The 27267-nt window shown below is 42.3% G+C and overlaps 3 protein-coding genes across 13 annotated transcripts in view; all 3 read left to right on the forward strand.

The window, feature by feature from the left end:
* ITGB1BP2 (integrin subunit beta 1 binding protein 2) overlaps positions 1-4326 on the forward strand; it is a 30682-nt gene extending 26356 nt beyond the window's left edge. Inside the window, exon 13 of one of the 2 annotated variants that reach the window (XM_040467778.1) lies at positions 4177-4326. The gene's annotated coding sequence lies outside the window, so the exon portion shown is untranslated. The remainder of the gene's footprint in view (positions 1-4176) is intronic. The other variant, XM_040467783.1, reaches the window with a different exon arrangement.
* A 7970-nt stretch (positions 4327-12296) lies between these two features.
* Positions 12297-20084, forward strand: LOC121025249 (rho-related GTP-binding protein RhoG-like). Its single transcript, XM_040467702.1, has 3 exons — positions 12297-12831; positions 18231-18328; positions 18740-20084. Exons 2-3 carry the CDS (start codon positions 18317-18319, stop codon positions 19328-19330), a joined length of 603 nt encoding a protein of 200 aa, XP_040323636.1. The 5' UTR covers positions 12297-12831; positions 18231-18316; the 3' UTR covers positions 19331-20084.
* A 6157-nt stretch (positions 20085-26241) lies between these two features.
* The window catches only part of TAF1 (TATA-box binding protein associated factor 1), a 90927-nt gene continuing 89901 nt past the window's right edge, over positions 26242-27267 (forward strand). For all 10 annotated transcript variants that reach the window (XR_005787996.1, XR_005787997.1, XM_040467731.1 and 7 more), the window contains exon 1: positions 26242-26516. Coding sequence is in view for 8 of the 10 variants with exons in the window: in XM_040467731.1 (XP_040323665.1) it covers positions 26397-26516 (120 nt within the window). In the remaining 2 variants the exon portion in view is untranslated. The remainder of the gene's footprint in view (positions 26517-27267) is intronic.

The following is a 27267-nucleotide window of genomic DNA, read 5'->3' on the forward strand; positions in this document are numbered from 1 at the left end:
GAGAGGGAGACACAGAATCGGAAACAGGCTCCAGGCTCCGAGCCATCAGCCCAGAGCCTGACGCGGGGCTCGAACTCCCGGACCGCGAGATCGTGACCTGGCTGAAGTCGGACGCTTAACCGACTGCGCCACCCAGGCGCCCCCACACTGTGCCTCTTGTAACTACCATTCTGTATTCTGTAACTATGAGGTTGGTTTTGGCTTTTTATTTTTTTTTTAGAGTCCACATATAAGAGAGATCATAGAGTATTTGTCTTTCTTTATCTGATTTATTTCACTTAGCATAATGCCCTTGAGATCCATCTATTTTGTTGTCACATTTGTTGTCACAAATGGCAAGATTTCATTCTTTTTTGTGGCTGAATAATATTCCATTCAGAGAGAGAGAGAGAGAGAGAGAGTGTGTGTGTGTGTGTGTGTGTGTGTGTGTGTGTGTGTGTACACCACAATTTTGTATCCTTTCATCCATTGGAAGACACTTAGATTGTTTCTATACCTTGGCTATTGGAAATAATGTTGCAATGAACAAGGGGGTGCATATATCTTTTTGAGTAGTGTTTTCATTTCTTTTGGATAAATGCCCAGAAGAGGGATGCCTGGCTGGCTTACTTGGTAGAACTCATGTGACTCTTGAACTCGAGGTCATGAGTTCAAGCACCACGTTGGGAGTAGAGTTTACTTACAAAAATAAAAAGAAAATTAAATATCCAGAAAAGGAATTGCTCGATCATATGGTAGTTCTATTTTTAACTTTTTAAGGAAACTCCTGGCTGCTTTCCGTAATGGTTGCACTAATTAACATTCCCACAAACAGTGTACAAGGGTTCCCTTTTCTCCACATCCTCACAACACTTTTTATTTCTTGTCTTTTTGATAGCAGCCATCTTAACAAGTGTGAGGTGATATTGTGGTTTTGATTTACATTTCCCTGATGATTAATGATATTGAGCAACTTTTCATGTACAATTTGGCCATTTATATGTCTTCTTTGGAAAAATGTCTAATTCAGATTTTCTGCCCATTAAAGTTTTTTTTAATGTTTACTCATTTTTGAGAGACAGAGACAGAGTGTGAGCAGGGGAGGGGCAGAGACACAGAATCCAAAGCAGGCTCCAGGCTCAGAGCTGTCAGCACAGAACCCGATGCAGGGCTTGAACCCATGAACTGTGAGATCATGACCCAAGCTGAAGTCGATTGCTTAACCAACTGAGCCATCCAGGCACCCCTGCCCATTTTTAAATCAGATTCTTTTTTTTCTTTTTTTGCTACTGAGTTGTATGAGTTCTTTGTATATTTTGAATATTAGCCCCTTATCAGATATATGATTTGCAGTTATTTTCTCCTATTCAGTAGATTGCCTTTTCTTTTTGGTAATGATTTCCTTTGCTGTGTGAAAGCTTTTTAGTTTGATGTAGTCCCACTTTTTGATTTTTGTTTTTGTTGCCTTGGTTTTGGGTGTCAGATTCAAAAAATCAATACCAGTACTGATATCAGGGAGGTTATTACCTGTGTTTTCTCTAGGAGTTTTATGGTTTCAGGTCTTACCTTCAAATCTTTAATCCATTTTGAATTAATATTTGTATAATGTGTAAGATGGTGGTCCAGTTTCATTCTTTGGCTATGGCTGCCCAATTTTCTGAGCACCATTTACTGAAGAAACTATCTTTTCACCATTGTGTATTCTTGCCTCCTTTGACATAAATTAATTGACTAGGGTTCCAATTGCTTCACATTCTCACCAACACTTGTTATTTTCCATTTTCTAAGTCATAGCCATCCTAATGAGTTTGAAGTTTTATCTCACTGTGATTTTGTTTTTCATTTCCCTAATGACTACTGAATTAAGCATCTTTTCATGTGATTATTGGCTGTTTGGCTATGTCTTCTTTGAAGACCTATCTATTCAAGTCATTTGCCCATTCTTGAACTGGGTTGTTTGTTTTCTTGTTGTTGACTTGTAGGAGTTCTATTTTCTAGATGTTAATCTCTTGTCAGATAAATGATTTGCAAATATTTTCTCCCATTCTATATGTTGTCTTTTAACTTTATTTTTTTACTTTTTATTAACGTTTATTATTTTTGAGAGACAGAGCACAAGCAGAGGGGGGACAGAGAGAAGGAGACACAGAATCCGAAGCAGGCTCAGGGCATAGAGCCTGACACTGGGCTTGAACCTATGAACCAAGAGATCATGACCTGAGCCAAAGTCGGATGCTCAACTGACTGAACCACCCAGTAACCCCTTCACTTTTTTTTTTTAAGTAAGCTCAACACCCAGTGTGGGGCTTAAACTCACAACCCTGAGATCAAGAGTTGCATGCTCTACTGACTGAGCCAGCCAGACACCCCATCTTTTCACTTTCTTGATATCTTTTGATACACACAATACTTTAATTTTTTTTTAATTTTTTTAACGTTTATTTATTTTTGAGACAGAGAGAGACAGAGCAAGAACAGGGGAGGAGCAGAGAGAGAGGGAGACACAGAATCTGAAACAGGCTCCAGGCTCCGAGCTGTCAGTACAGAGCCTGACGCGGGGCTCGAACTCACGGACCGTGAGATCGTGACCTGAGCCGAAGTCAGACGCTTAACCGACTGAGCCACCCAGGCGCCCCTATTTTAATTTTTATATAAATTCCAATTTATCTATTTTTTCTTTTGTTGTCTGTGCTTTTGTTGAAAAGACTGTCAATTTCCCATTGAATCTTCTTTTTTGTTTTTTAATGTTTGTTTATTTTTGAGACAGACAGAGGACAGGTGGGGGAGGGGCAGAGAGAGAAGGAGACACAGAATCAGAAGCAGGTTCCAGGCTCTGAGCTGCCAGCACAGAGCCCAATGCAGGGCTTGAACTCATGGACTGTGAGATCATGACCTGAACCAAAGTCGGAAGCTTAACTGACTGAGCCACCCAGGCTACCCTCCCATTGAATTTTCTGACATCTTATTGAAAATCAGTAGACTATATATTTGAGGATTTTTTTCTGGGCTCTGTATTCCATTGGTCTATATGTTTATCCTTATGCCAGTACCACACTGTTTTGATTACTGTAGCTTTGTAGCAGCTTGTAGTTTTGAAATCTGGAAGCGTCAGTCCTGTAATTTTGTTCTTTTTCTTTTTCTTTTTTAAGTTTATTTATTTATTTCAAGAGAGAGAGCGCATGCAAGCAGGGAAGGTGCAGATAGAGAGTGAGAGAGAGAGAACCCCAAGCAGGCTCTGCGTTGTCAGCACAGAGCCCGACGTGGGGCTCAATCCCACGGATCATGGGATCGTGACCTGAGTCAAAAGCAAGAATTGGATGCTTAAACCGACTGAGCCACCAAGGCGCCCCTAACTTTGTTATTTTTCAAGATGGTTTTGGTTATTCAGGGTCCCTTCAGATTCCACATGAATTTTTGGATGGATTTTTCTATTTCTTCAAGAAAAAAATACATTGGGATTTTAATTTGGATTACATTTATATTGAATTTGTAGGTCACAGTGGGGATTATTTTTATAACAATACCAAGTCTTTCAATCCATGAACTCAGGATGTCTTTCTATTCTTTTATGTCTTCTTTAAGTTAGTTCAGCAGTGCTTTGTGGTTTTCATTGATAGTGTATGTAATTGCAGCTGATTTTTGTGTATTGATTTTGTAGACTACAACTTTGCTGAATTTGTTTATTAGCTGTAACAGTTGTGTGTGTGTGTGTGTGTGTGTAGAGTTTTCTACATATAAGCTCATGCCATCTGTGAACAGGGATAATTTTACTTTTTCCTTTTTTATTTTTTTTTAAGTTTATTTACTCATTTTAAGAAAAAGGGTGTGAGCAGGGGAGGGGCAGAGAGAGAGGGAGAGAGAGAATCCCAAACAGGCTCCATGCTCAGCATGCTTAGCATGGAGCCCAATGCAGGGCTTGATCTCATTACCGCAAGATCATGACCAGAGCCAATATCAAGAGTCGGATGATTAATGGACAGCCAGCCAGGTGCCCCTCCCTTGTTGCTTTAAAAATTCTGTCTTTGGGTTTCAACAACTTAATAATATATCTTGATATAGAACTTTGAATTTGTCCTATGTGGATTTCATTGAGCTTCTTGGGCATATATATTCATGTACTTACTCAAATTTGGGACATTATTGGCTATTATTTTTTAAAAATTTTTTTTCTGCTTTCTCTCTCTTTTTTCCTTCCAGGACTTCTATGTGGAGTATGTGTACCATGGTACATTTGATGATGTCTTACAGGTCCCTCAGGCTCTATTCATTTTTTTAAAATGTTTTATTTATTTGAGAGAGAAGGCAAGGGAGAGAGAGGGAGAGAAGAGTACACGTGAGTGTCAGGGAGGGGCAGAGAGGGAGGGAGAGAATCCCAAGCTGGCTCTACACTGTCAGTGCAGAGCCCAATGTGGGGCTTTGACGTGGGGCTTGGTCTCATGAACCATGAGATCATGACTTGAGCCAAAATCAAGAGTCAGATGCTTAACCAACTGAGGCTCTGTTCATTTTTCATCATCCTTTTTTTCTTTTTCCTTGGAATGAATGATTTCAAAGAAATCATGGTCTCATCTCCCCTCCCTCCAGTGGTCTCATCCTCCACCCCAGTGGTCTCATCTTAAAGTCTGTTGATCTCTTTTGCCTTCTCACATCTTCTGTTGACCCCTAGTGAGTTTTTTCATTTCAGTTATTGTACTTTTCAGTTCCAGAATTTCAGTTTGATTTTTTTTGTAATTTCTCTTTTATTGATACCCTCATTTTTTACATACATTGTTTACCTGATTTCACTTAATTCTTATCCATGGTTTCTTTGAGCTTATTGAACATATTTAAGACAGTTGATTTAAAATCTTTGACTAGTAATTCCACTGTCTGGGCTTCCTCTTTCAAATCCTCTTTTCCCTGTGACTTGGCCATACTTTCATATTTATTTGTATATTTTGTAAATTTTTTTGAGAACTGGACATTTTGAATAGTAAAGTGTGTACTTTATTTGTTGTACATGGTCACTGAAGTTTCTGTTCAGTTATCTCTGTGGTCAGCCAGTTACCTGACAAAGATTTCCTTAAATGTCTCTGTCCCCAGAGTGGGGAAAGAAGCAAAAGACCAAAAAACCCAAGTACTGTTTCTTTTTTCTTTTTTAATTTTTTTTTTAACATTTATTTATTTTTGAGACAGAGAGAGACAAGAGCATGAACAGGGGAGGGACAGAGAGAGAGGGAGACAGAATCTGAAACAGGCTCCAGGCTGTCAGCACAGAGCCCGACACGGGGCTCAAACTCACGGACCACAAGATCATGACCCGAGCTGAAGTCAGGCGCCTAGCCGACTGAGCTACCCAGGCGCCCTCAAGTACTGTTTCTTTAAACCCCCTGTAATCTGCTTCAGTCCACGTGGTTTGAAACAATGGTCAGCCTCTGTGCCAGTCTCTCAGCCATCAAAAACATCAATCAGCAATCAAACCACATGATCCTGATAGTTGAAGGACAATGTCTTTATTGCCCACTCAAGCTTCAGGAGGCTGCACTAGGAACTGTTCCCTTACCTTACCTGCCTTAGTGCTGGGGGATGAAAACTACTGGGTAAAAGGCCAATGTTTGAAGAAATTTACCAAAATTGATAAGCCTCTTTATCAAGCTCTCCCCTGGACTCTGCAAGTATAGTTCCAAATTGTTACAATTGACAGTTCCTGCCAATTCAATAATTGTTTAGGAGGATGGATGGATTCTTAGAGCGTCCTGCTCTGCCATCTTTTGTGACATCTGGCTGGTATTTTTTAAAAAAATTTTGGGGGCGCCTGGGTGGCGCAGTCGGTTAAGCGTCCGACTTCAGCCAGGTCACGATCTCGTGGTCCGTGAGTTCGAGCCCCGCGTCAGGCTCTGGGCTGATGGCTCAGAGCCTGGAGCCTGTTTCCGATTCTGTGTCTCCCTCTCTCTCTGCCCCTCCCCCGTTCATGCTCTGTCTCTCTCTGTCCCACAAATAAATAAACGTTGAAAAAAAAATTAAAAAAAATTTTTTTAACGTTTATTCATTTTTGACAGATGGAGAGAGACATGGCATGAGTGGGGGAGGGGCAGAGAGAGGCAGACACAGAATCTGAAGCAGGAACTGTGAGATCATGACCTGAGCCAGTCTGATGCTTAACCAACTGAGCCACCCAGGCGTCTCAATAAAAACTTTTTTTTTTAAGTTTATTTATTTATTTATTTATTTATTTATTTTGAGAGAGAGAAAGCAAGTGAGAGTAGGGGAGGGGCAGAGAAAGAGAATCCCAAGCAGGGTCTGCACTGTCAGCAGAGAGCCCAATGCAGGCCTTGAACTCAAGAACCATGAGATTATTACCTGAGCTGAAGTTGGACATTTAACTGACTAAGCCACCCAGGTGCCCCTTAAATAAATAAAAACTTAAAAAAAATTTTTTTTAAGTTATCAAGCTGTAAACTTAAAATGAGCTTATGGCATATAAACTATATCTCTGTAAATTTGATTAAAAATGTAAGGTGGCAATAAAAAGGAATGAAGTACTGATACGTGCTACAATGTGGGTGAAACTCAAAAACATGCTAAATGAAAAAAATCAGATACAAAAAGATGATATATTGTGTGATCCCATTTATGGGCAATACTCAGGAAAGACACCTTTGTAGAGACAATAAGTAGATTAGTGGTTGCCCAGTACTGGGAACAGGGAGTGACTGCAACTGGGCAAGAGGAATCTTGTTGGGGTGATGAACATGTTCTAAAATCATATTGTGATGATAGCACAACATTGTAAATATACTGACAATCATTAATTGTACATTTAAAATGAGTGAATTAATTGTATGTAAATTTTTATTTCAATAAAGATGTTTTAAAAAGATAATTGCCCGGGGTGCCTGGGTGGCTCAGTCGGTTGAGCGTCCAACTTCGGCTCAGGTCATGATCTCGCAGTTCATGAGTTCGAGCCCTGTATTGGGCTCTGTTGACAGCTTGGAGCCTGGAGCCTGCTTCGGAGTCTGTGTCTCCCTCTCTCTCTGCCTCTCCCCTGCTCGTGCTCTGTCTCTCTCTCTCTCAAAAATAAATAAAGATTTAAAAAATTAAAAAAAAAGATAATTGCCCATTTGGGCCAGCAATCACACTCAATTTGCCCAAATGAGCAAAACTTATGACCACACAAAAACCTGTACTTAGATGTTTATAGTGCTTTCTTCATAATTGCTGAATCCTGGAAGCAACCAAGATGTCCTTCAGAAGGTGAACAGATAAATAAACCGTGGTAAATCCGGACAAGCCATCAGTCCGTGAAAAGACATGGAAGAACCTCAAAAGCACATTACTAAGTGAGAGAGCCAATCTGAAAAGTCTACATATTTTGTGATTCCAACTGTATGACATTCTGGAAAAGGCAAAACTATGGAGACAGTAAAGAGATCAGTGGTTGCCAGGGATTGGGGGAAGAAGGGAATGAATAGGCAGACCACAGAGGATTTTTAGAAGAGGAAAACTATTCTGTATGCTGTTATAATAGTGGATATATGTCATCATACATTTGTCAAAACTCATAGAATATACAAAACCAAGAATGAACTCTAAATTATGGACTTTGGGTAGTAATAATGTATGAATGTAGGTTCATCAACTGTAACAAATATGCCACTCTGGTGGTGTGGGATGTTGAGATAGTGGGGTAGGCTATGACTCTTTTGGAGGCAGGGGGTATATGGAAATTCTCTGTACTTTCTGCTCAGTTTTGCTGTGAACCTAAAACTGATGTAAGAAGTGAAGTCTACTGGGGTGCCTGGCTGGCTCAGTCTGTAGAGCATGTGACTCTTGATCTCAGAGTCATGAGTTCATGTCCCATGCTGGGGGTAAAGTTTACTTAAAAAAAAAGTCTATTAAAAATTAACTGTTTAAACAAAAATCATAACAGTGTATTGTGGGGTACAAGTAAAATGCATAACAATAATGTAAAGTCCAGGAAGACAGAAATTGAAGTACATTAACATAAGTTTATAACTCTTCATGAAGTGGTATAATAACACTTGAAGGTAGACTGTTAAGTTATGGTTGTACATAATAAACCTATAAGCAACGACTAGAATAATAAAACAAAGATGTAAAGCTAATAAACCAATAAGGAGATAAAATGGAATTAAAATAATATTGATCAATCCAAAAGAAGGCAGAAAAAAGAGGAAAAAGAGAACAAAGAAGAGATGGGACAAAGGGAAAACAAAAGCAAGATGACAGACTCAAACTTAGCCATATTGGGGTGCTTGGATGGCTCAGTGGGTTAAGTGTCTGACTCTCGATTTTGACTCAGGTCATGATCTCGTGGTCGTGGGACCAATCCCCGCATTGGTCTCTGCACTGAGCACAAAGCCTGCTTGGGATTCTCTCTCTCTGCCCTTCCTCTATGCTCTCTCTTAAATACATTAACATAAAAAAACCCTTAACCATATTAACAATTACATTAAATGTAGATTGGCCTAAGGGTGCCTGGGTGGCTCAGTTGGTTAAGCATCTGACTTTGGCTGGGTCATGATCTCATGGTTCATGAGTTCGAGCCCTGCGTCTGGCTCTGTGCTGACAGCTCAGAGCCTGGAGCCTGCTTCAGATTCTGTGTCTCCCTTTCTCTATGCCCCTCCCCCACTCATGATTGTCTCTCTCTCTCTCTCTCTCTCTCTCTCTCTCAAAACATGAATAAGCATTTAAAATTTTTTTCTTTTAATGTAGATTGGTCTAAACACCCCAGTTACAGAGTAGAGATGGTAAAGCTGGGTAAAAATTAAAAAAGCAAGACCCAACCATATGCTGCCTATAAGGAATGCTCTTTAAATACAGAGACACAAATAGGTTAAAAGTAAAAGTATGTAAAAGAGATGTGCCATGATAACCCTGCTCAAAAGAAAGCTGGGGGGGGGGGGGGTGCTATATTAGTATGGAAGAAAGTAGATTTCAGAGCAAAGATACCAGGAATAAAGAAGGTAGGGGCGCCTGGGTGGCTCAGTTGGTTGAGCCTCTGACTTTGGCTCAGGTCATGATCTCATGGCTTATGAGTTTGAGCCCCTCACGGCTTGTGAGTTTGAGCCCCGCGTCGGGCTCTGCTGACAGCTCAGAGCCTGGAGCCTCTTCAGATTCTGTGTCTTTCTCTCTCTCTCTGCCCCTCCCCCCACTCACGCTCTGTGTCTCTGTCAAAAATAAACAAACATTAAAAAAAGAAGGTAATCTCATAATGTAAAGGGGTCAATAAATGAAAAGAACATTTCTTTTTTTTTTTTTTCAACGTTTATTTATTTTTGGGACAGAGAGAGACAGAGCATGAACGGGCGAGGGGCAGAGAGAGAGGGAGACACAGAATCGGAAACAGGCTCCAGGCTCTGAGCCATCAGCCCAGAGCCCGACGCGGGGCTCGAACTCACGGACTGCGAGATCGTGACCTGGTTGAAGTCGGACGCTTAACCGACTGCGCCACCCAGGCGCCCCGAAAAGAACATTTCTGAATACATATACACTTGATATAAGAGCTTCAAAATACATGAATCAAAAACAGATAAACTGCAAGGAAAAATAGACAAATCCACAATTCTACTCAGAATATTCAGATATTTCAACAGCTTTCTCTCAATAATTGATAGAAAAAGTAAGCATAAAATCAGCAAAGATATAGTAGAAGTAAACAACACTATCAACCTCATTGACCCAATTGACATTTTTAGAACACTCCATCCATTAGTATCAAAATACACATTCTTTTCAAGTGCACATGGAGTATTTACCAGAATAGACCATGTTCTAGGCCACAAAAAAGACTCAATGAATTCAAAAGGGTCAAGACATACAAAATATGTTCTCTAAAAACAATGGAATTAAATTACACATCAACAACCAAAAGATCTCTGGGAATTCCTCAATATTTGAAAATGAAACAATCCACTTCTCGATATCCCATGGGTCAAAGAAGAAATCAAAAGAGAAAATAGAAAATATTTTGAACTCAATAAATATTTAAAAAACCACACTGTATAATTTATGGTATTTTGCTAATGCAGTATTTAGGGGGTAATTTTTGTGTACTAAAAACCTGTATTAGAATAGAAGAAATGTCTCAAAACAATGACTTCAGCTTTCACTTCAGTAAAAAGAAGAGCAAATAAAACTCATAGTAACATAATTAATGGAGATCAAAGTGGAAATCAGTGAAATAGAAAACAAAACAATAGAGAAAATCAACAAAACCATATTCTTGTAAGGCAATATTCATAGCAGCATTATTTATAATAGTCAAAAATTGTAAACAACCAAAATGTCCATCAAAAGATGAACAGTAGCTAGAAAAGTCAAATTCATGGAGACAGACATTTGGTTTCCAGAGGCTGGGGGCAGGAGGGAATAAGGTGTTATTGCTTAATGGATACAGAGTTACTATTTGGGGCGATAAAAAACGTTTTGGACATATCAATGGTGATGATTTTGCACAGCATTGTGAATATACTTAATGGCACTGAATTGTACACTTGAAAATGGTGAAAAGGGCAAATTTTGTAATACATATTTACCACAATTTAAAAAATGAATAATGTGGGGCACCTGGGTGGCTTAGTCATTAAGCGTCTGACTCCAGATTTCAACTGAGGTCATGATCTCACAGTTGGTGAGATAGAGCCTGCTTGGGATTCTCTCTGTCTCTCTGCCCCTCTCCTGTGCTCTCTCGCTCTCTCTCTCAGAGTAAATAAAGAAACTTAAGGGGCGCCTGTGTGGCTCAGTCGGTTGAGCATCAGACTTCGGCTCAGGTCATGATCTCACTGCTTATGGGTTCGAGCCCCGTGTTGGGCTCTGTGCTGACAGCTAGGAACCTGGCACCTGCTTCGGATTCTGTGTCTCTCTCTCTCTCTGCCCCTCCCCTGCTTGCACTTGCTCGCTCTTCTCTCCCTCTCTCCCTCAAAAAGGAATAAACATTAAAAAAATAAAAATAAATAAAATGAAATAAAAACAAAGTAACTTAAAAAATAATGTAATATACAAAAACTGCATTGAATTGTACAATTTTTAAAAAGATTTATTTTTTTCAGTCTTTATTTTTGAGAGACGGAGCATGAGTGGGGGAGGGGCACAGAGAGAGAGAGAGAGAGAGAGAGAGAGAGAGAGAGAGAATGAGAGGGAGACACAGAACCCGAAGCAGGCTCCAGACTCTGAGCTGTCAGCACAGACCCGACGCAGGGCCCAAACTCATCAACCGCGAGATCACGACCTGAGCCGAAGATGGAGCTTAACCGACTGAGCCACCCAGGCGCCCCAAAGATTTTTTATTTTTAAGTAGTCTCTACACTCAACCTAGGGCTTGAACTTAGGACTCTGAGATCAGGAGTCACATGGTCTACTGACTGAGCCAGCCAGGTGCCCCTGTAATTGCAGGATTAAAATTAGTGAATTGTGCAGTATGTGAATTTAGATCTCAACAAAGTTGCTAAAAAAAAGAGTGCATACTATATGATTCCATTTACAGAAAACTCTAGAAAATGCAAATTAATACATAGTGACAGTAACCCTAATTCATTCACTAGCTCATTTTCTTTTTATAATTTTTTTAAAAACATTTATTCATTTTTGAAAGAGAGAGACAGAGTGAGAATGGGGAAGGGGCAGAGAGAGAGGGAGACACAGAATTTGAAGCAGTCTCCAGGCTCCAAGCTGTCAGCACAGAGCCTAATACGGGACTCAAACTCACAGACCACAAGATTATAACCTGAGCCAAAGTTGGCCGCCCAACCGACTGAGCCACCCAGGCGCCCCATCTTTTTAAAAATATTTATTCTTTTTTTTTCCTGACAGGCATTTATTTATTTATTTATTTATTTATTTAATATGATTTATTGTCAAATTGGCTTACATGCAACACCCAGTGCTCATTCCAACAAGTGCCCTCTTCAATGCCCATCACCCATTTTCCCTCTTCCCCCACTCCACCCTCAGTTTGTTCTTTGTATTTAAGAGTCTCTTATTTATTCTTTTTTTTAAATGTTTTATTTATTTTTGAGAGAGGGAGAGAGAGCACGAGCAGGGGCGGGACAGAGAGAGAGGCAGACACAGAATCCGCAAAGCAGGCTCCAGGCTCTGAGCTGTGAGCACAGAGCACGACATGGGGCTTGAACCCGTGAACCATGAGATCATGACCTGAGCCAAAGTCAGATGCTCAACCGACTGAGCCACACAGATGACCCCAAATGTTTATTTATTCTTGAGAAAGAGAGAGACAGAGAGGGAGACACAGAATCTGAGGTAGGTTCCAGGCTCCTAGCTGTCAGCACAGAGCCTGCCCCCAGGCTGTAACTCACAACTCCGGAGATCATGACCTTAGCGAAGCCGGTGGCTTAATGGACTGAGCCACCCAGGCACCCCGCACTCCCAGAGCCACCCACACGCCCCTCGTTTTCTTTTATCGCCTCTGTTTCTCCTACTACGTCAGTTTCCCGAGCGCCTCCTTATGTTAATATTGGTCTCGAGGAGGAAAAGGGGGCCTGCGGAGGAGGGGGTGGCCTCACTTGCCAAGGGAAAGATGAGCCTTGGGGACCTCTGAACCGAGTAACTCCTTTTGGGGTCCGCACCTGGGGTCCGGAGCTAAGTAATCCTCGATCACCCCCAGGGTGTAGTTTAGAAGCCTGTGACTGGCAGACAGTGAGGTTGGCCCTAGGACTCCACTTCCCAGGAGGTGTCGGGGCACCGTGCCGAGACTGCGTGTGACGACGGGGTGGGACTCGGTAGCTGCCCGGATGTGGCGCTGAGCCCGCCGAGCCTGCCCACCCCGGGCGAGAATTGCCCTGGAGGCTCTGCCCGCATCGGTGAGCGACGCGGGGAGGACGATCGTTTTGCCAGGTAATCTTTTTGGAGACCCTCCCCCCCACCGGGCGGTACCCCTCGCCGCCCTCTTCTTGAGTCTCCCCATCCCCGGACGGTTGGTTCCCTTAGTCTGTGAGCCATTCCCTGGATGGAAGGCATTTGAGGGTGGGATGAGGTGTATGTATGTTATGGAGGAGACTGAGCCAGCTCTTCCTGTTTGTGAATCCTGTTTGTGGGGCACCTCTCTGTCCCGGGCTCACCAGTTCATATGAAGTGCCGGATTCAATTAGCCTTGGTGAAGAAGGATGTGAGGGAAGTGCTGAGCGGGCTCGTGTGGTATTGAGGGGTCACTAGCACTGCCTCTGGGTTGGGGAGTGTTCACATGGCTTCCTTCGGCCCCCAGTCCTAAAGCCTTCTTCGACTGGACTTGAACCAGAGAAGTCTGTCTTCAATGTGAAAAGGCTTCCCGGATTTAGTAGGTAACTAAGTTGCAAAGTGTGGTAAATAAAAATGGGGGGAGGGTCTTCTGCTGAATTGATTTAGTTTCAGAAAGTTACAGAGTGGTTTCAAGTACATTAGATTTAGACTTATGGAAAGGGTGAGACTTGGAGGAGAATGTGCTAGAATTACTAATGCTTTTAGCTGCATTCTGGTCTCCGCTGCTATTGGGTCTTTTACATTGTGTTTCAACCTGGGAGAAAATGGACTCCTACGCAGACTATACATGTGAAGAACGATGCCTTGTCAGAGGACATTGGAAGATTTAGAAGAAACTGTAATTCCAGTTAACCGCGAATGACTAACTCAGAAGGGAACTTTCTGGGGGTGCTGATTTCTGCAGCGCTGCACCTCTCCCAATTTCTGATCCTAGAGGCATACCTAAAGATCTCTGAGCTGCTCTGATGTCTACTTCACAGTGCTGCTGGGAGGCTTAAAGAAGATAATGTGAAAGTATTTGGCACAATGCCTATAATAAGCTCTCAAGTTTTAGATTCCCTTTGCTTCCCCATAGCAACTTTTTTTTTCCCTCTGAGCCATGAATTACTTTGTATTATTATTTGCCTTTTCACAGAAGTTTTGTCTTGACCACAAGATTGTAACTTCTAGCATTCTTTCTTTTTACTCTTTTTTGAGTCCCTTCTAGTAGGGTGCTGCCCATAGTAGTACCTGGGAGAGTGTGTGTAGATAGTGGTGGTGGTGAGGAGGGGAAAGCTGAAGGTGACTCTTAACAGCACAGCATTGTGCTAGATCCCAAAGCTGAGGTAGACAAACTTGTCTCATTTGCCTTTCTCTTATAACTTCTAGGCTTCTACCAGAGCTCCAAAACCTTGAAGAATATTTTTATGTTTAGTAATTTAAACCATTTTTAAATGTACAGTACAGTAGTGTTAACTGTATTCATATTGTTGTGCAATAGATCTCTAGAATTTTTCTTTTTTTAAAAAGTTTATTTAGGGGCGCCTGAGTGGCTTGGTCGGTTAAGCGTCCGACTTCAGCTCAGATCGTGATCTCATGGTTTGTGATCTCACGGTTTCTGAGTTCGAGCCCCGCATCGGGCTCTGTGCTGACAGCGCAGAGCCTGGAGCCTGTGTCAGATTCTGTGTCTCCCTCTCTTTCTGCCCTTCCCCTGCTCACTCTCTCTCTCTCTCTGTCTCTCAAAAATAAATAAACATTTAAACATTTTAAAGTGTATTTATTTATTTTGAGAGAGACAGCACAGGTGGGGGAGTGGCAGAAAGAGAGGGGTACAGAGGATTCTATGTGGATTCCACACTGTCAGCACAGAGCCTGATGCAGGGCTCAAACTCACAAACCACGAGATCATGACCTGAGCTGAGGTCAGACGCTTAACCAACTGAGCCACCCATGTGCCCCAGATCTCTAGATTTTTCATCTTGCAAAACTGAAACTTCATATCCATTAAACAACTCCCCATTTCTCCTCCCCCAGCCTTGGCACCTACCATTCTGCTTTCTGTTTTTATGTATTTGACTACTCTAGATACCTCATGTAAGTGGAATCACGCATTATATGGCTGTTTGCAACTGATTTCACTCAGCATATATCCTCAAGTTTCATCCATGTTGTAATGTATGAAGATTTCCTTCTTTTTAGGGCTGAATAATATTCATATATATATCACATCTTTTGAAGTTTATTCATTTTTGAGAGAGAGAGAAAGAGAGACACAGAGGGAGTGGGGGAGGGGCAGAGACAGAGAGAGAGAGAGAGAGAGAGAGAGAGAGAGAGAGAGAGAGAGAGAAACACAGAAGCCCAAGCAGGCTCCAGGCTGCACGCTGTCAGCACAGAGCCCAACATGGGGCTCGAACTCACGAACTATGAGATTGTGACCTGAGCCGAAGTCTGATGCTTAATTGACTGAGCCACTCAGATGCCCTGATCACATTTTTTCTTTATGTGTTCATCCATCGATGGACATTAGGTTGCTTCCACCTCTTGGCTCTTGTGAGTAATGATGCAATGAACACTGGTGTGCAAATATCTCTTTGAGATCCTGTTTTCAGCTTTTTAGATATATTTTTTGTATTATTTTCTAATTTTTATTATTTATTTATTATTTTTGAGAGAGAGAGGGTGCAAGTGAGCGAGGGGCACAGAGAGAGGGAGAGAGAGAGGATCCCATGCAGGTTCCACACTGTCAGTGCAGAGCCCAAAGCATGGCTCAAGCTCACCCGATGCGGTGCTTGAACTCACGAACCGTGAGATCATGACCTGAGCCAATGTCAGATGCTTAACCGACTGAGCCACCCAGGGCGCCCCTTTAATATTATTTTTAAACTTTTTAACCATGGATAATTCCAAACATACACATAAGTAAATAAAATGTATAATGAAGGGTGCCTGGGTGGCTCAGTCAGTTGAGCGTCCAGCTTCGGCTCAGGTCATGATCTCACGGTTTGTGAATTTGAGCCCTGCGTCGGGCTCTGTGCTGACAGCTCAGAGCCTGGCGCCTGCTTCAGATTTTGTGTCTCCCTCTCTCTCTCTGCCCCTCCTCTGCTCTCAGTCTGTCTCTCTCTCTCTCTCTCTCTCTCTCTCTCTCTCAAAAAACAAATAAACATTAAAAAAATAAATAAAATATGTAATGAACATGCAGGCTGAAGAAATTAGTCTATTAATTGTACAAAGTAGCACCCCCAAAACACCTGGGACTTTTCCTGGGCACTCCCTTTCATTGAAAGTTTGCTGTGGGTGAGGATGTTTTGGGTTATGTTTCAGACCTGGGGATGTTCTAGCTGCACTTCATCATCTAGGCTCCCAAGCATCAGTGTGACTTGAAAGCCCATTTGCTTACAGAGATGAGGACCTGAGCTTGGGGTGCAAAGTGGTCTTTGTGCCTAAGAGTTTTGCTCTGGTTCAACAACTCCGTCAGGTGCACAATTGTCCTAAAGGCAGTCACTCTGAACAGAGATGTTAGATACTGGATGATACCTATAGCAGGCTGGGAAGCTGAGTTGTACAGGCAGTAATTGCTATAGGAATTCAGAGGAGGAGGAAATTAATCCAGACTGGGAAAATCAAGGAAGGCTATTCTCAAAGAAGGTGGTGGTGACCTTACCCTGTTTCCGTTGAAATATATGTATGGGGCGCCTGGGTGGCTCAGTCGCTTGAGTGTCCGACCGGCTCAGGTCATGATCTCACGGTTCGTGAGTTTGGGCCCCTCATCGGGTTCTGTGCTGACAGCTCAGAGCCTGGAGCCTGCTTCGGATTCTGTGTCTCCCTCTCTCTCTGCTCCTCCCCCACTTGTGCTCTATCTCTCTCTGCCTCTCAAAAATAAAGAAATGTAATAAAAATTAAAAAAAAAAAGAAATGTATGTTTGATCCTTATGTCTATTCCTAGATGCAAAGAGATTCCTAGATGAAAAGAGCTGATGATCAGTGGATACCCTGGGATGATTGCCTACTGGAGCTGAATTACACCCTGAACTTTTAGCTGTGGGACCTGTGCTAGTGAAGGCTTCTTGGTGGAATGCCTTGCTGGTCAGAATTGGCTGTGTGTGAGGATAGCTGCCTCCAGTGTGCCTGTGTGAAGCATACTCAGAAGGCCAGCTTTTCTTTTTTTTAAGTTTATGTATGTATGTAATCTCTACACCCTACGTGGGGCTTGAACTCACAGCCCCAAGATCAAGAGTCACATGCTCTTCCAACTGAGCCAGACAGGCTCCCCAGAAGGCCAACTTTTCTTGATTCTGACCCAAAATAAGGTGTTTTGTTTTATCTATGATATGGGCCTGATGTACACCTTAGCTAATAAGACAAGATGGGGGATGTATCTATTCCCCCAAATTCCGAAGGTGAGAAACTAACAGATTCTCAATTTTTTTTCCATAATCAAATACATATGACAATTTATCCCCATTCTTCCATGTTCTGACACTTGACGAAGCTAATGCTATCAGGATCAGGTCTGAAATTAGTATAGTAGCTAAGAAGCTAAAAGGAAATGGAGTGTTTTGGGGGACACTGACAGGGTAGGGCATTGATAGTAAACATGCTTCTTGGAGATCATCTGTACCTTACCATTAACTCTCAAATGCTTGATTCATGAAGAAATGGATGAGAAAGTATGGTGCTGTTATGACCTATGGTTTTGCTTAGATAGGGTAGGAAGGGATGAGATCCCTGCTTTGTCTAGCATTGTAATCATATTACAGAATGTTGCCTTCCCCAGAACAGTAGAAGAATTATTATGAAGTCATGGTAGCTTCTAATACTTCTAATGAGTATTCCCTATGTGGCAGGCACTAATGAGTACTACATGTACATTGTTTCATTTAAAAACATGCCCAAATTTACAAAGCTTAGGAAAAGAGAGGACTGGTTTTAGACTCCAGGTGGTCTGACTTCAGAGCCTGGATTCTTAACGACTTCTGTAGAGGGCTATGTCTGACTGGCCTACCTTTCTCTCCAGTATTAACAGTGTCACTGTTTGTTAGGAACAGAGGTTTCTTTGCTGAGTCCATAGCCACCTCCCCAAAGTAAGAGCCATGTCTCTTTTGTTTCAACCTTTAGAACCTTCTTTATATATCAATGGTTTTTTATTTTTATTTATTAAAAAAAATTTAATGCTTATTTATTTTTTGAGGGGGGGAAGGGGCAGAGAGAGGGAGACACAGAATCTGAAACAGGCTCCAGGCTCTGAGCTGTCAGCACAGAGCCCGATGTGGGGCTCGAACCCATGAGCCACAAGATCATGACTTGAGCTGAAGTTGGACACTCAAAAACTATATCAATGGTTTTTAAAAAATTAGTTCCCATTTATTGAGCACCCACTATGTTTTAGCACCTTTGATAGAGTATATCCAGGTGTCATGACAATGATGTAACATAAATACCTATGTATATGAATGGTTTTTAATCTTTACGGGCTCAGCCCTTTTCGACAATCTGATGACAGTTTTTGATCTTCTTTCCAGAAAAATTCACTTACGTACATTCACATCATATTGTATACTTCAGAGGCGGCTTCTAGGACCTACTGAAGCTTATTGTCTAGCAGTCCATGGACTCCGCGGTAAGAACCCCTACCCTATACACTCTTTCTCAGCTGACTCTTATGTGGTGTTAAGGGGATGGATAGTGTGTGTGTGGGGGGGTGTCTTACTTCCTCAATTTCTCAGAGGGAAAGAAAGGTTTATAAAGCATAGGCTCCCAAAATTAACCAAGCATCTGTGAACACTCTTTCTTCTTCTTCTTTTAAATGTTTTATTTATTTATTTTTGAGACAGACCATGAGCAGGGGAGGAACAGAAAGAGAGGGGGAGACAGAGGATCTGAAATGGGCCCTGTGCTGACAGCAGAAAGCCCGACATGGGGCTCGAATTCACAACCCGTGAGATCATGACCTGAGCCAAAGTTGGACGCTCAACTGACTGAGCCACCCAGGCACCCCTGTGAACACTCTTTCTTTCTCTCTTTCACTTAGGACTCCAAGGGAAGAATGCAGACAATCAAATGTGTGGTCGTAGGAGATGGGGCTGTAGGTAAGACCTGCCTCCTCATCAGTTACACAACAAATGCTTTTCCTGAAGAGTATATCCCTACCGTCTTTGACAACTACAGTGCCCAGACATCTGTGGACGGCCAAATTGTCAGCCTGAACCTGTGGGACACAGCTGGCCAAGAGGAGTATGACCGACTGCGAACGCTGTCCTACCCCCAGACCAATATCTTTGTCATTTGTTTTTCTATTGGTAACCCATCGTCGTATGCCAATGTGAGGCATAAGTGGCACCCAGAGGTCTCTCATCATTGCCCCGATGTACCTGTCCTGCTGGTAGGCACCAAGAGGGACCTGCGGAATGACATTGAGACAGTGAAGAAGCTGAAGGAACAGAGCCTAGTGCCCACAACTCCTCAGCAAGGCACTTCCCTGGCTAAGCAGGTGGGGGCTGTGAAGTATCTGGAATGTTCAGCCCTGATGCAGGATGGGGTCCATGAGGTATTTTCAGAAGCTGTCCGCGCTGTGCTTTACCCTGCCACAAAGAAGAACACCAAGAAGTGTGTCCTCTTATAGCTTTCAGGGTGCTACTTGGGGACTGCACCTAAGGAGAATGAGGGCGATTCCTTTGATAGCATTTAACAATGCCAGCACAAGTGATTTGTCTCTTTTCCTAGAACCCGTAAGCTCCAGGTTGTTGGGCTTTTGGAGGAACAAAGACAGCCTAGTTTGTACATGGCTGCTTTGAAGTTTGGTCTGAATCTTCTGGAGGAAGTTTGGGGAGAGAGAGAGAGACTGACTTTTACCTCTAAATTTAGCTTTCCTACTTATATTTACCATTGAGCAAGTGCCTCACAGAAGGACAAGTTTCTACAGTTTTCAGATCATTGCCTTAAACTTTCTAATATGCTAATTTTGGAAAAGCATTTTATATGTGATTCCTGGGTGTTCCCAGTATTGGCATGTTCTTCCCATTCTTGAGATCAGATATTTTTGCAAAAAATGGTTAAGCAGCATTTTTCAAAGTTCTGTGAGATACTAATAGATGTTCCTTAAAAGGGTTCTGTGGTCAAGTAAGTCAGGAACCAGTGATTTTTTTTTTCAGTTTTTGTTTAAATGCCAGTTACCATACAGTATAATATTAGTTTCAGGTGTACAATATGGTGATTGAACACATCTGCACAACACCTGGTGCCCATCACAACAAGTTCACCCCTTAACCCCCATCACCTATTTAACCCAGCTCCCCACCCACCTCCCTTCTGGTAACCCGTGATTTAAATAAAGCTGAATAGGTTCCTCTACTGCAGGAATTTATAACTTTCAATAAGTAGGCAACATTTCCCAAAATTATTTCACTGAACTTTTTTTGTTTTGGTCCCATGCAACACCTGTTAACATCTCTGGAAACACATTTTCAGAGATACTCAGTTAATAGGTACTAGAAATTCTCACAGAGGCTGCGGGGGGAAAAAGCATAATGTGATCCTGTTCTTTTTGAGGTTTCCCTCTTTTTTAATGTTTATTTATTTTTTGGGGGGGGAGGGGCAGAGAGAGAGGGAGACACAGAATCTGATGAGGCTCCAGGCTCCGAGCTGTCAGCACAGAGCCTGACGTGGGGCTTGAACCCACTAACGTGACATCATGACCTGAAGTCTGATGCTTAACTGACTGAGCCATTCAGGTGCCCCTCCCTCTTTTTAAAAAAAGTTTTATTTTGAGAGGGAGAGAGAGAGAGAGCTAGAGCACACACAAGTGGGGGAGGGGCAGGAGGAGGGAAGACAGAAAGAGAGAGAGAGAGAGATGCAAATCTGGAACTCAAGAACCTTGAGATCATGATCTGAGCCAAAATCAAGGGTTGGCTGCTTAACCTTAACTGACTGAGCCACCCATGTGACCCATTGATGTTTCTTTCCCTCCCTATGCCTTTGAGAGGAGTATTCATCCACCATGGACTTGTTGTTGGTTCCTCTTCCACCCTCAGGAAATGGGTTTGGCACTTAGTCATGATAGTGCCTTGGGAGTGGGGTCTTGATGGTCAGATCTGCTCAGATTATGATAGCACTATGGGCTTGGCGATGTGGAGTTGATCCCTCCATAAAGCTGTGTCCCTGAGGTGTCTCTTAGTCCCTGTTTTTCTGTCAGCTTTCACTTTAGGAAAAGACCACTAAAGGTTAACCCCATAAATAAAACTAACCAACCAACAAACAAAATGTTCTGCTAGTCATTGTCAGGGAGTTCTTTGATTCCCTCAGACTCCGCAGTGTCCTCTGAGTTACCATAAAGGCTACCTTGCTCTCTTCCTGTTCCTCCCTCCTCTGTGCATCTGCATCTGTGTGTGTGTGTGTGTGTGTGTTTAGTCTTGGTTGCCTTTGAGGTCCTGTAGTTGCTCCAAGAGAGTTGGAGAGTATGTTGTATCTCCAGACCCCGGGGCTGTCACATTTGTGGGGATTTTGCTGGAGTTGCTCACCCTGCTCTGGAGAGTAGGAGTCAGATTCCTTACCCTGGTAGGCCTGCTTCTCCTTATCCTCCCTACTTGTAGTTTTGACCTTCTTCATTTTATATAGAAGGAAAACATAACTTCTCCACCTGGCAGATAGTGGTTGAGAACTCCGCTGTGTACATACTCTCTCACCCTGCCAAAATAAGCATTGGATCTTTGAGAGTCTGGGAAATGGAGTTAAAAGAATCACATCCCGCCTTCTGTGGTGGGTGAAGTGCCTGTGTTTTGCTCTGTGATGGTCTTACTGTTGCTCTTTGACAATATATGATCAGATTAGCCCTCAGGTAAACTGAACCTCCTGAATAGGGTTGCCAGATAAAAGGGAATACTTTTTTTTTTACAAATAATTTTTTTAAGTTTATTTATTTATTTTGAGATAGAGATTGTGAGTGAGGTAGGAGCAGAGAGAGGGAGAGAGAGAGAATCCCAAGCAAGCTCCATGCTGTCAGCGCAGAGCCCGACATGGGGCTCAAACTCACGAACGATGAGATCATGACCGGAGTCGAGATCAAGAGCCAGACACCCAACCGGCTGAGCCACCCTGGCACCCCTACTTTTTTACAAGTAATTTTTTACCGTAAGTATGCACCATGCAATATTTGGGACCTACTTAGTGTAAAGCATGATTTGCTGTTTATCTGAAATTCAGATTTAATGGGTCATCCTGTATTTTTATTTGCTAATTCTGGCACCCCTATTTTTGGACAATCTGAACCCTGGAGGTCAGGCAGATACCAAGTATTGTTAGAAGGTAAAAAGTCATGTAAGCTCACTAGTCTAACTCCTTTTCTTCTGGTTTTCCTTTCCTTCACCATGGGCAAAAGTGTTTTGTTTTGATTTTCCTTTATCACTGCACCCTCCACTCCATACAGTAATTCAATGGTGTATATTTTTACATCACTGATTGTCTAAAGCTGTGGGGGATCCAGGATGGATATTGGCTGGTAGATGTCTCCTATCTCAATTTCAATGTACTGTATCTATTTCCGGTGTGTGACCTAGGGCCCCAGGGTTGTAGGGGCTCTGTGTGAACAGGGTATTACCTGGAAGAAGGTGAGGGTGGCCCAGTAACACATTGGAAAGTGGGGGTCTGTTAGAGTAGTGTGACTGTAGGAGTCAACTGGCCGCTGAGTTTTCCCACAGGCAGCCAAATGAAAGCACCAATTGCTCGAGTGTATTCTAGTCTCAGGATGTTCTGATTGATGCTGCCTGAGGTGCTCACAGGACTTCGTGGTTGAAAGGGGCTAGAAACGTGGCTGACGCCTGTGTCTCTGGGAACTTTCTGTGTAGCTACTGAAATCTCTTTAATTGGCTTTTAATTTAATTGTGGCTCCTGCTCCCACTTTGCCTGGCAAATTCCCAAATGTAAGCCTGGGTTTGGTTTGGTCAAAGTTGTGTCCTCTAATGAATGGAGATTTGATCCACAAGTCTGAGAGTGTGGTTTTGAGTTGGACTATTCTGATGGTCCTAAACATACACTGGCATCTTGATTTTTTTTTACTTAAAAGGATTTTGTATCAAGACTAACATGCTAATATCACTTTTTAAATTGTTCATAATGGATGGTAATAAACTTTTCTGATTTTACTGGGTCTGTTGCTTTCTAAAGATTGAAGCAATTCCTCCACCCCCCTCCTTTGTTTTGAGTGGCTTCTAAATGCCTTTCAACTTGCAAAGGACGAAATAACTTTAATTGTCATATTTCACATCGCACCTGTGTGTAACCGTACTTATTTTTCTACCTCAGACAACCAGGGTAGGGGACTGTCTTCCCTGTTAACATTGATTCTCTAGTTCTTGCCTCACCCCAACCACCTATGTATCTCCACGATTTAGCTTCATTTCCTGCTTTTCACTAGTGACACACCAGTTAGTTCCCTGTAAGCAATTATTACACTACATCCAGTAAACAATTATCAGACTCCTGGTGTGTTAGAGGTATTACTGTACTAGTGGCTACGGTTGTAGACATGAGACATAACATTTAATGTCCTTTGCCTCTTCCAGTTATCTCAGGAAAATATCCTTCCTCTGTTTGTCATAAAAATGAACTAATACTGAATTGTGTATGGTGCCAATGCACTATTAAGTGAGTGGTAAGGAAAAGCAAAACAGGGTTGTGTTTTGTTTTGCTTTGCTTTGAAAACAGATTTATTGAAGTATAATTTACATACCAAAAAATTCACCCATTTCAAGTGTACAGTTTAATGACTTTTAGTAGTGACTGAGTCCTGCAGCTGTCACCAAAATCCAGTTTTAGAACATTTCCATCACCCCCAAAAGATCCCTCATGCAGTTAATTCCTGTGCTCATCCTCAGCCCTAGGCAATCAGTACTCTACTTTGTCTTTCCTGAACATTTAGTGTACATGGAATCAAACAATACGTGATTTTTTTTTTTTTAAATTAACATCTACACCCAGCCTGGGGCTTGAACTCATGTGCCTGACATCAAGAGTTGCATGCTCTACCGACTGAGCCAGCCAGGTGCCCCCAATATGTGGTCATTTGGAACTCACTTGTTTTTTTTTTAATTTTTAAAATGTTTATTTGAGAGAGAGAGAGCGAGAGAGCGCGAGCTTGAGTGGAGGAGGGGCAGAGAGAGAAGGAGGTACAGAATCTGAATCAGGCTCCAGGCTCCAGGCTGTCAGCACAGAGCCCAACACTGGGCTCAAACCCATGAACAGTGAGATCATGACCTGAGCCGAAGTTGGATGCCCAAGCAACCACCCAGGCACCCCTGGAACTCTTCTTTTATTCAGCATAATATTTTCAAGCTTCATCCATTTTGCAGCACACATGCGTACTCCATTTCTTTTTATTGCTGAATAATATTCCATTGTATGGATATACCATATTTTATCTACTCATACTTGAGGGAAATTTGGATTGTTTCTACCTTTTGGCTACTATGCATAGTGCTACTGTGAACCTTTGTGCACAAGGGTTTGTATGGACATGTTTTCAGTTCTCTTGTGTATATACCTAGGAGTGCTGGGAATTGCTGGGTAAACTTATGCAAAACCACATTTTAAGTCAAGAATAGCATCTTTAATATTTATAGTATCTGAAGCCTCTTTCCCCATTCTATAATCCTCCATCTACCTCTTGCTGAATCTGCTTTTCCTTAAGCACAAGCATCCAAGCAGTATAAAGTACATTTAAAAACATATTCCATTCTGCTTTTTTGCCTTAACCATTAGGATAGCAAAAGTATTCTCCTAACTTTTCACTACCAAAGTGCAGCATCTCAGCTACTATGCAGGTTTTGGCAGATCTTTGTCATCTGGCCTAGAAATGTAACTACTGTTCACATTCCAAGGGACGTCCATGCAGTGAAGTACTAAGCAGCCATAAAAGTGAATGAGGAAGAGTGCTATTAAGTGGTACACTGTGATTTCCAGGCTAAATTAAGCGAAAAAGCAAGGTGAAAGAGTATATATAGTATGCTACCTTTTGTGTAATGAAAAAGCAGAAATAACATGTGTACTCATTTGCTTATTTTTGCAAAAAAGAAATGCAGGAAGTACAAATACCAAATCATTATATTGTACACCTGAAACTAATAGAATATGTCAATTATGCCTCAATAAAAAAATAAACACAGGAAGGATAAACCAGAAATTAATGAATGGTTACTTAAAGAGAGTGGCTGGGAATGGGGTAGAGAGCATAGGCCTGGGAGCAAGACTTCAATGGAAATAGCTTTTTACATAGTTACATACTTACATAGTTACATAGTTTTTACAGTACAGTTACATAGTTTTTACATAGTTACATAGACTTTGAACCATGTCAAAATTTACATATTTTAAAAATTAAATTATATAAAATGGATAATAAAAGCAAATCATAAAGTTGAATACAAACAGAAACAAATCCATAGAGAAAAAAATGATTCAAGTAATTTTTTTATAAACTATTTCTAATGTTTTATTTATTTTTGAGAGACAGAGAGACAGAGTTCAAGCAGGGAAGGGACAGAGAGAGACACAGAATCTGAAGCAGGCTCCAGGCTCTGAGCTCAAATATAGCATCATCAATACTGGGACAACCATTTGTGCCTTCTGGTGGCCAGCAAAATATTGAACCTAAATCAAGTTGAAGAAACAGACGAATTCAGAAAACGGAGTATTTTCAAGACAATTTGCCTGGATTCTTAAAAAAATGTGTCATTTTTTTGAAAAGGCTGGTGTTTTCTGGATTAAGACTGAAGGGAAATTACCAAATGCCGCCGCATTCGGAACCCTGAGCGGATCCCGGTTTGAAGTGTAAAATGCTCCAACTAGGACAACTGGGGAAATGTAAATATGAACTGTATGTTAAGTGATATTGAATTAAAGATTCATCGCACTTAAAGATGCGATAATGGTTTTGTAGATATGTAGAAAAACGTCTATTTTTAGGGCTGGGGAATCCCATATTTGTGTAACCTACTTTCAAATGGTTCAGAAATTTTTTTAAAAACCCTGTAAAAATGTTAACAATTAAGAATCCAGGTGGGGGGTCGGCAGTTCATTCTACTCTTTCGTTTTCACATTTCTCGAAAAAAAACGGGGCGGGGGGAGGACTCCACTTCCATGGGGAAATGTTGACTCAAAACAACTAACGTGCAAAGGTAGTTCTGGCACAGTGCAATTCACGGCCAGTTTCTTCTTGACAGGAAACAGCGAAGGGGGACACCCAGGGCTACTTCTAACCTCCACTTCCGTGTACCCTGTCGTGGACGCCCGCGGTTTACCACGACGTGCCTCGTAACCGAGGCTGTTCCCCCCCTAATTGGAAGACGGGCCATAGCACTCCAAGGTTCTGAGAAGGGTCGCGTGAAGATAAGTGGAAGGGGCGGGACCCAACCGTTCCTTTGACCAACCGCTTGCGAGATATGTAACCTCCTGATCGTGTACTGTCGAATCAAAAGCCGTTAGTAAAGTAGTGAAACAAATTCTCCTTTTTCGTAGGACGGCCGGTCTTTCCGGTTTCCGTCTCCTCCCCCCCGCCCATTCCGCTTCCGGCAGGGCCTGGTTGGATCAAGGAGCTCTCTAAGTCACTTCTGGGCGACTGATATTTTTGTTTCCGGTCTACGGGACCCGGCTGGGATTTGCTGCTGCCCGCAGCAGCTAGTGACACCACGACCGCCATCATGTCTGACACAGACAGCGATGAAGATTCGGCGGGAGGAGGCCCATTTTCTTTAACCGGTTTCCTTTTTGGCAACATCAATGGAGCCGGGCAGCTGGAGGGGGAAAGCGTCTTGGATGATGTGAGGGCGTGGGCGTGGGGATAGGGTTGGGGGTGGTGCAGTTCAGGGGAGCAGGTAAGATTGAGGACAGTAGAGGGTGCTTAGGGTAGAGTTTCTGGGAGACGGCGTAGTTAACGTAAGAGGAGAGGAAACAAGCCGGCACTGTCATACTAGAGTGTGCATAACAGACTGGGGAGGCTTGGTTCTGTTTGAGGGTAGGGAGAAGAGAGAATGGTAGGCTAGCCCTCGTAGGTCAGGGGCGCTGATGTGGGGGCCTTTGGGGGATAATATTCATCCTAACAAGGCAGCAGGAAAAATAGCGTAACTAGTGACATTGTTTTTAAACCGTTGCTATGAGAACCTTGAAGATTTTTGAAACTGCATTTCTGACATCATTCACCTGACGTGGTTCTAGAGCCAGAGAATTGGACCTAGCCTGCAACAGATCATGTAGTTCAAGCCTCAGTTTTTAGAACAGTGAGTGTTCAGATTATTTGGGGCAGACCTCTTCTGGCGCAGTGCGCTTCTTAGGTAGTTTCCCCTGCTCACTGACATTCATGGAATTGTTTCCTGTGCCTAAATGAACCTTCCCTACTTTGACTTCGGTTCATTTTCTCAAGGAGAAAACACTGATCAATTTTCTTCTGCCATACACGCAGACACACAAAAGGTAGTAAAAAAAAGTTGTCTTCCCTTTTTAATCCAGTGATTTGCCTTAACCTTTAATCAGAGAACTACTGTTCCATTTGTTTAGACTTGATGATGGTTCTTT

The sequence above is a fragment of the Herpailurus yagouaroundi genome, unplaced genomic scaffold (assembly GCF_014898765.1).
Source record: "Herpailurus yagouaroundi ecotype Mexico unplaced genomic scaffold, PumYag 67569, whole genome shotgun sequence".
NCBI lineage: Eukaryota > Metazoa > Chordata > Mammalia > Carnivora > Felidae > Herpailurus > Herpailurus yagouaroundi.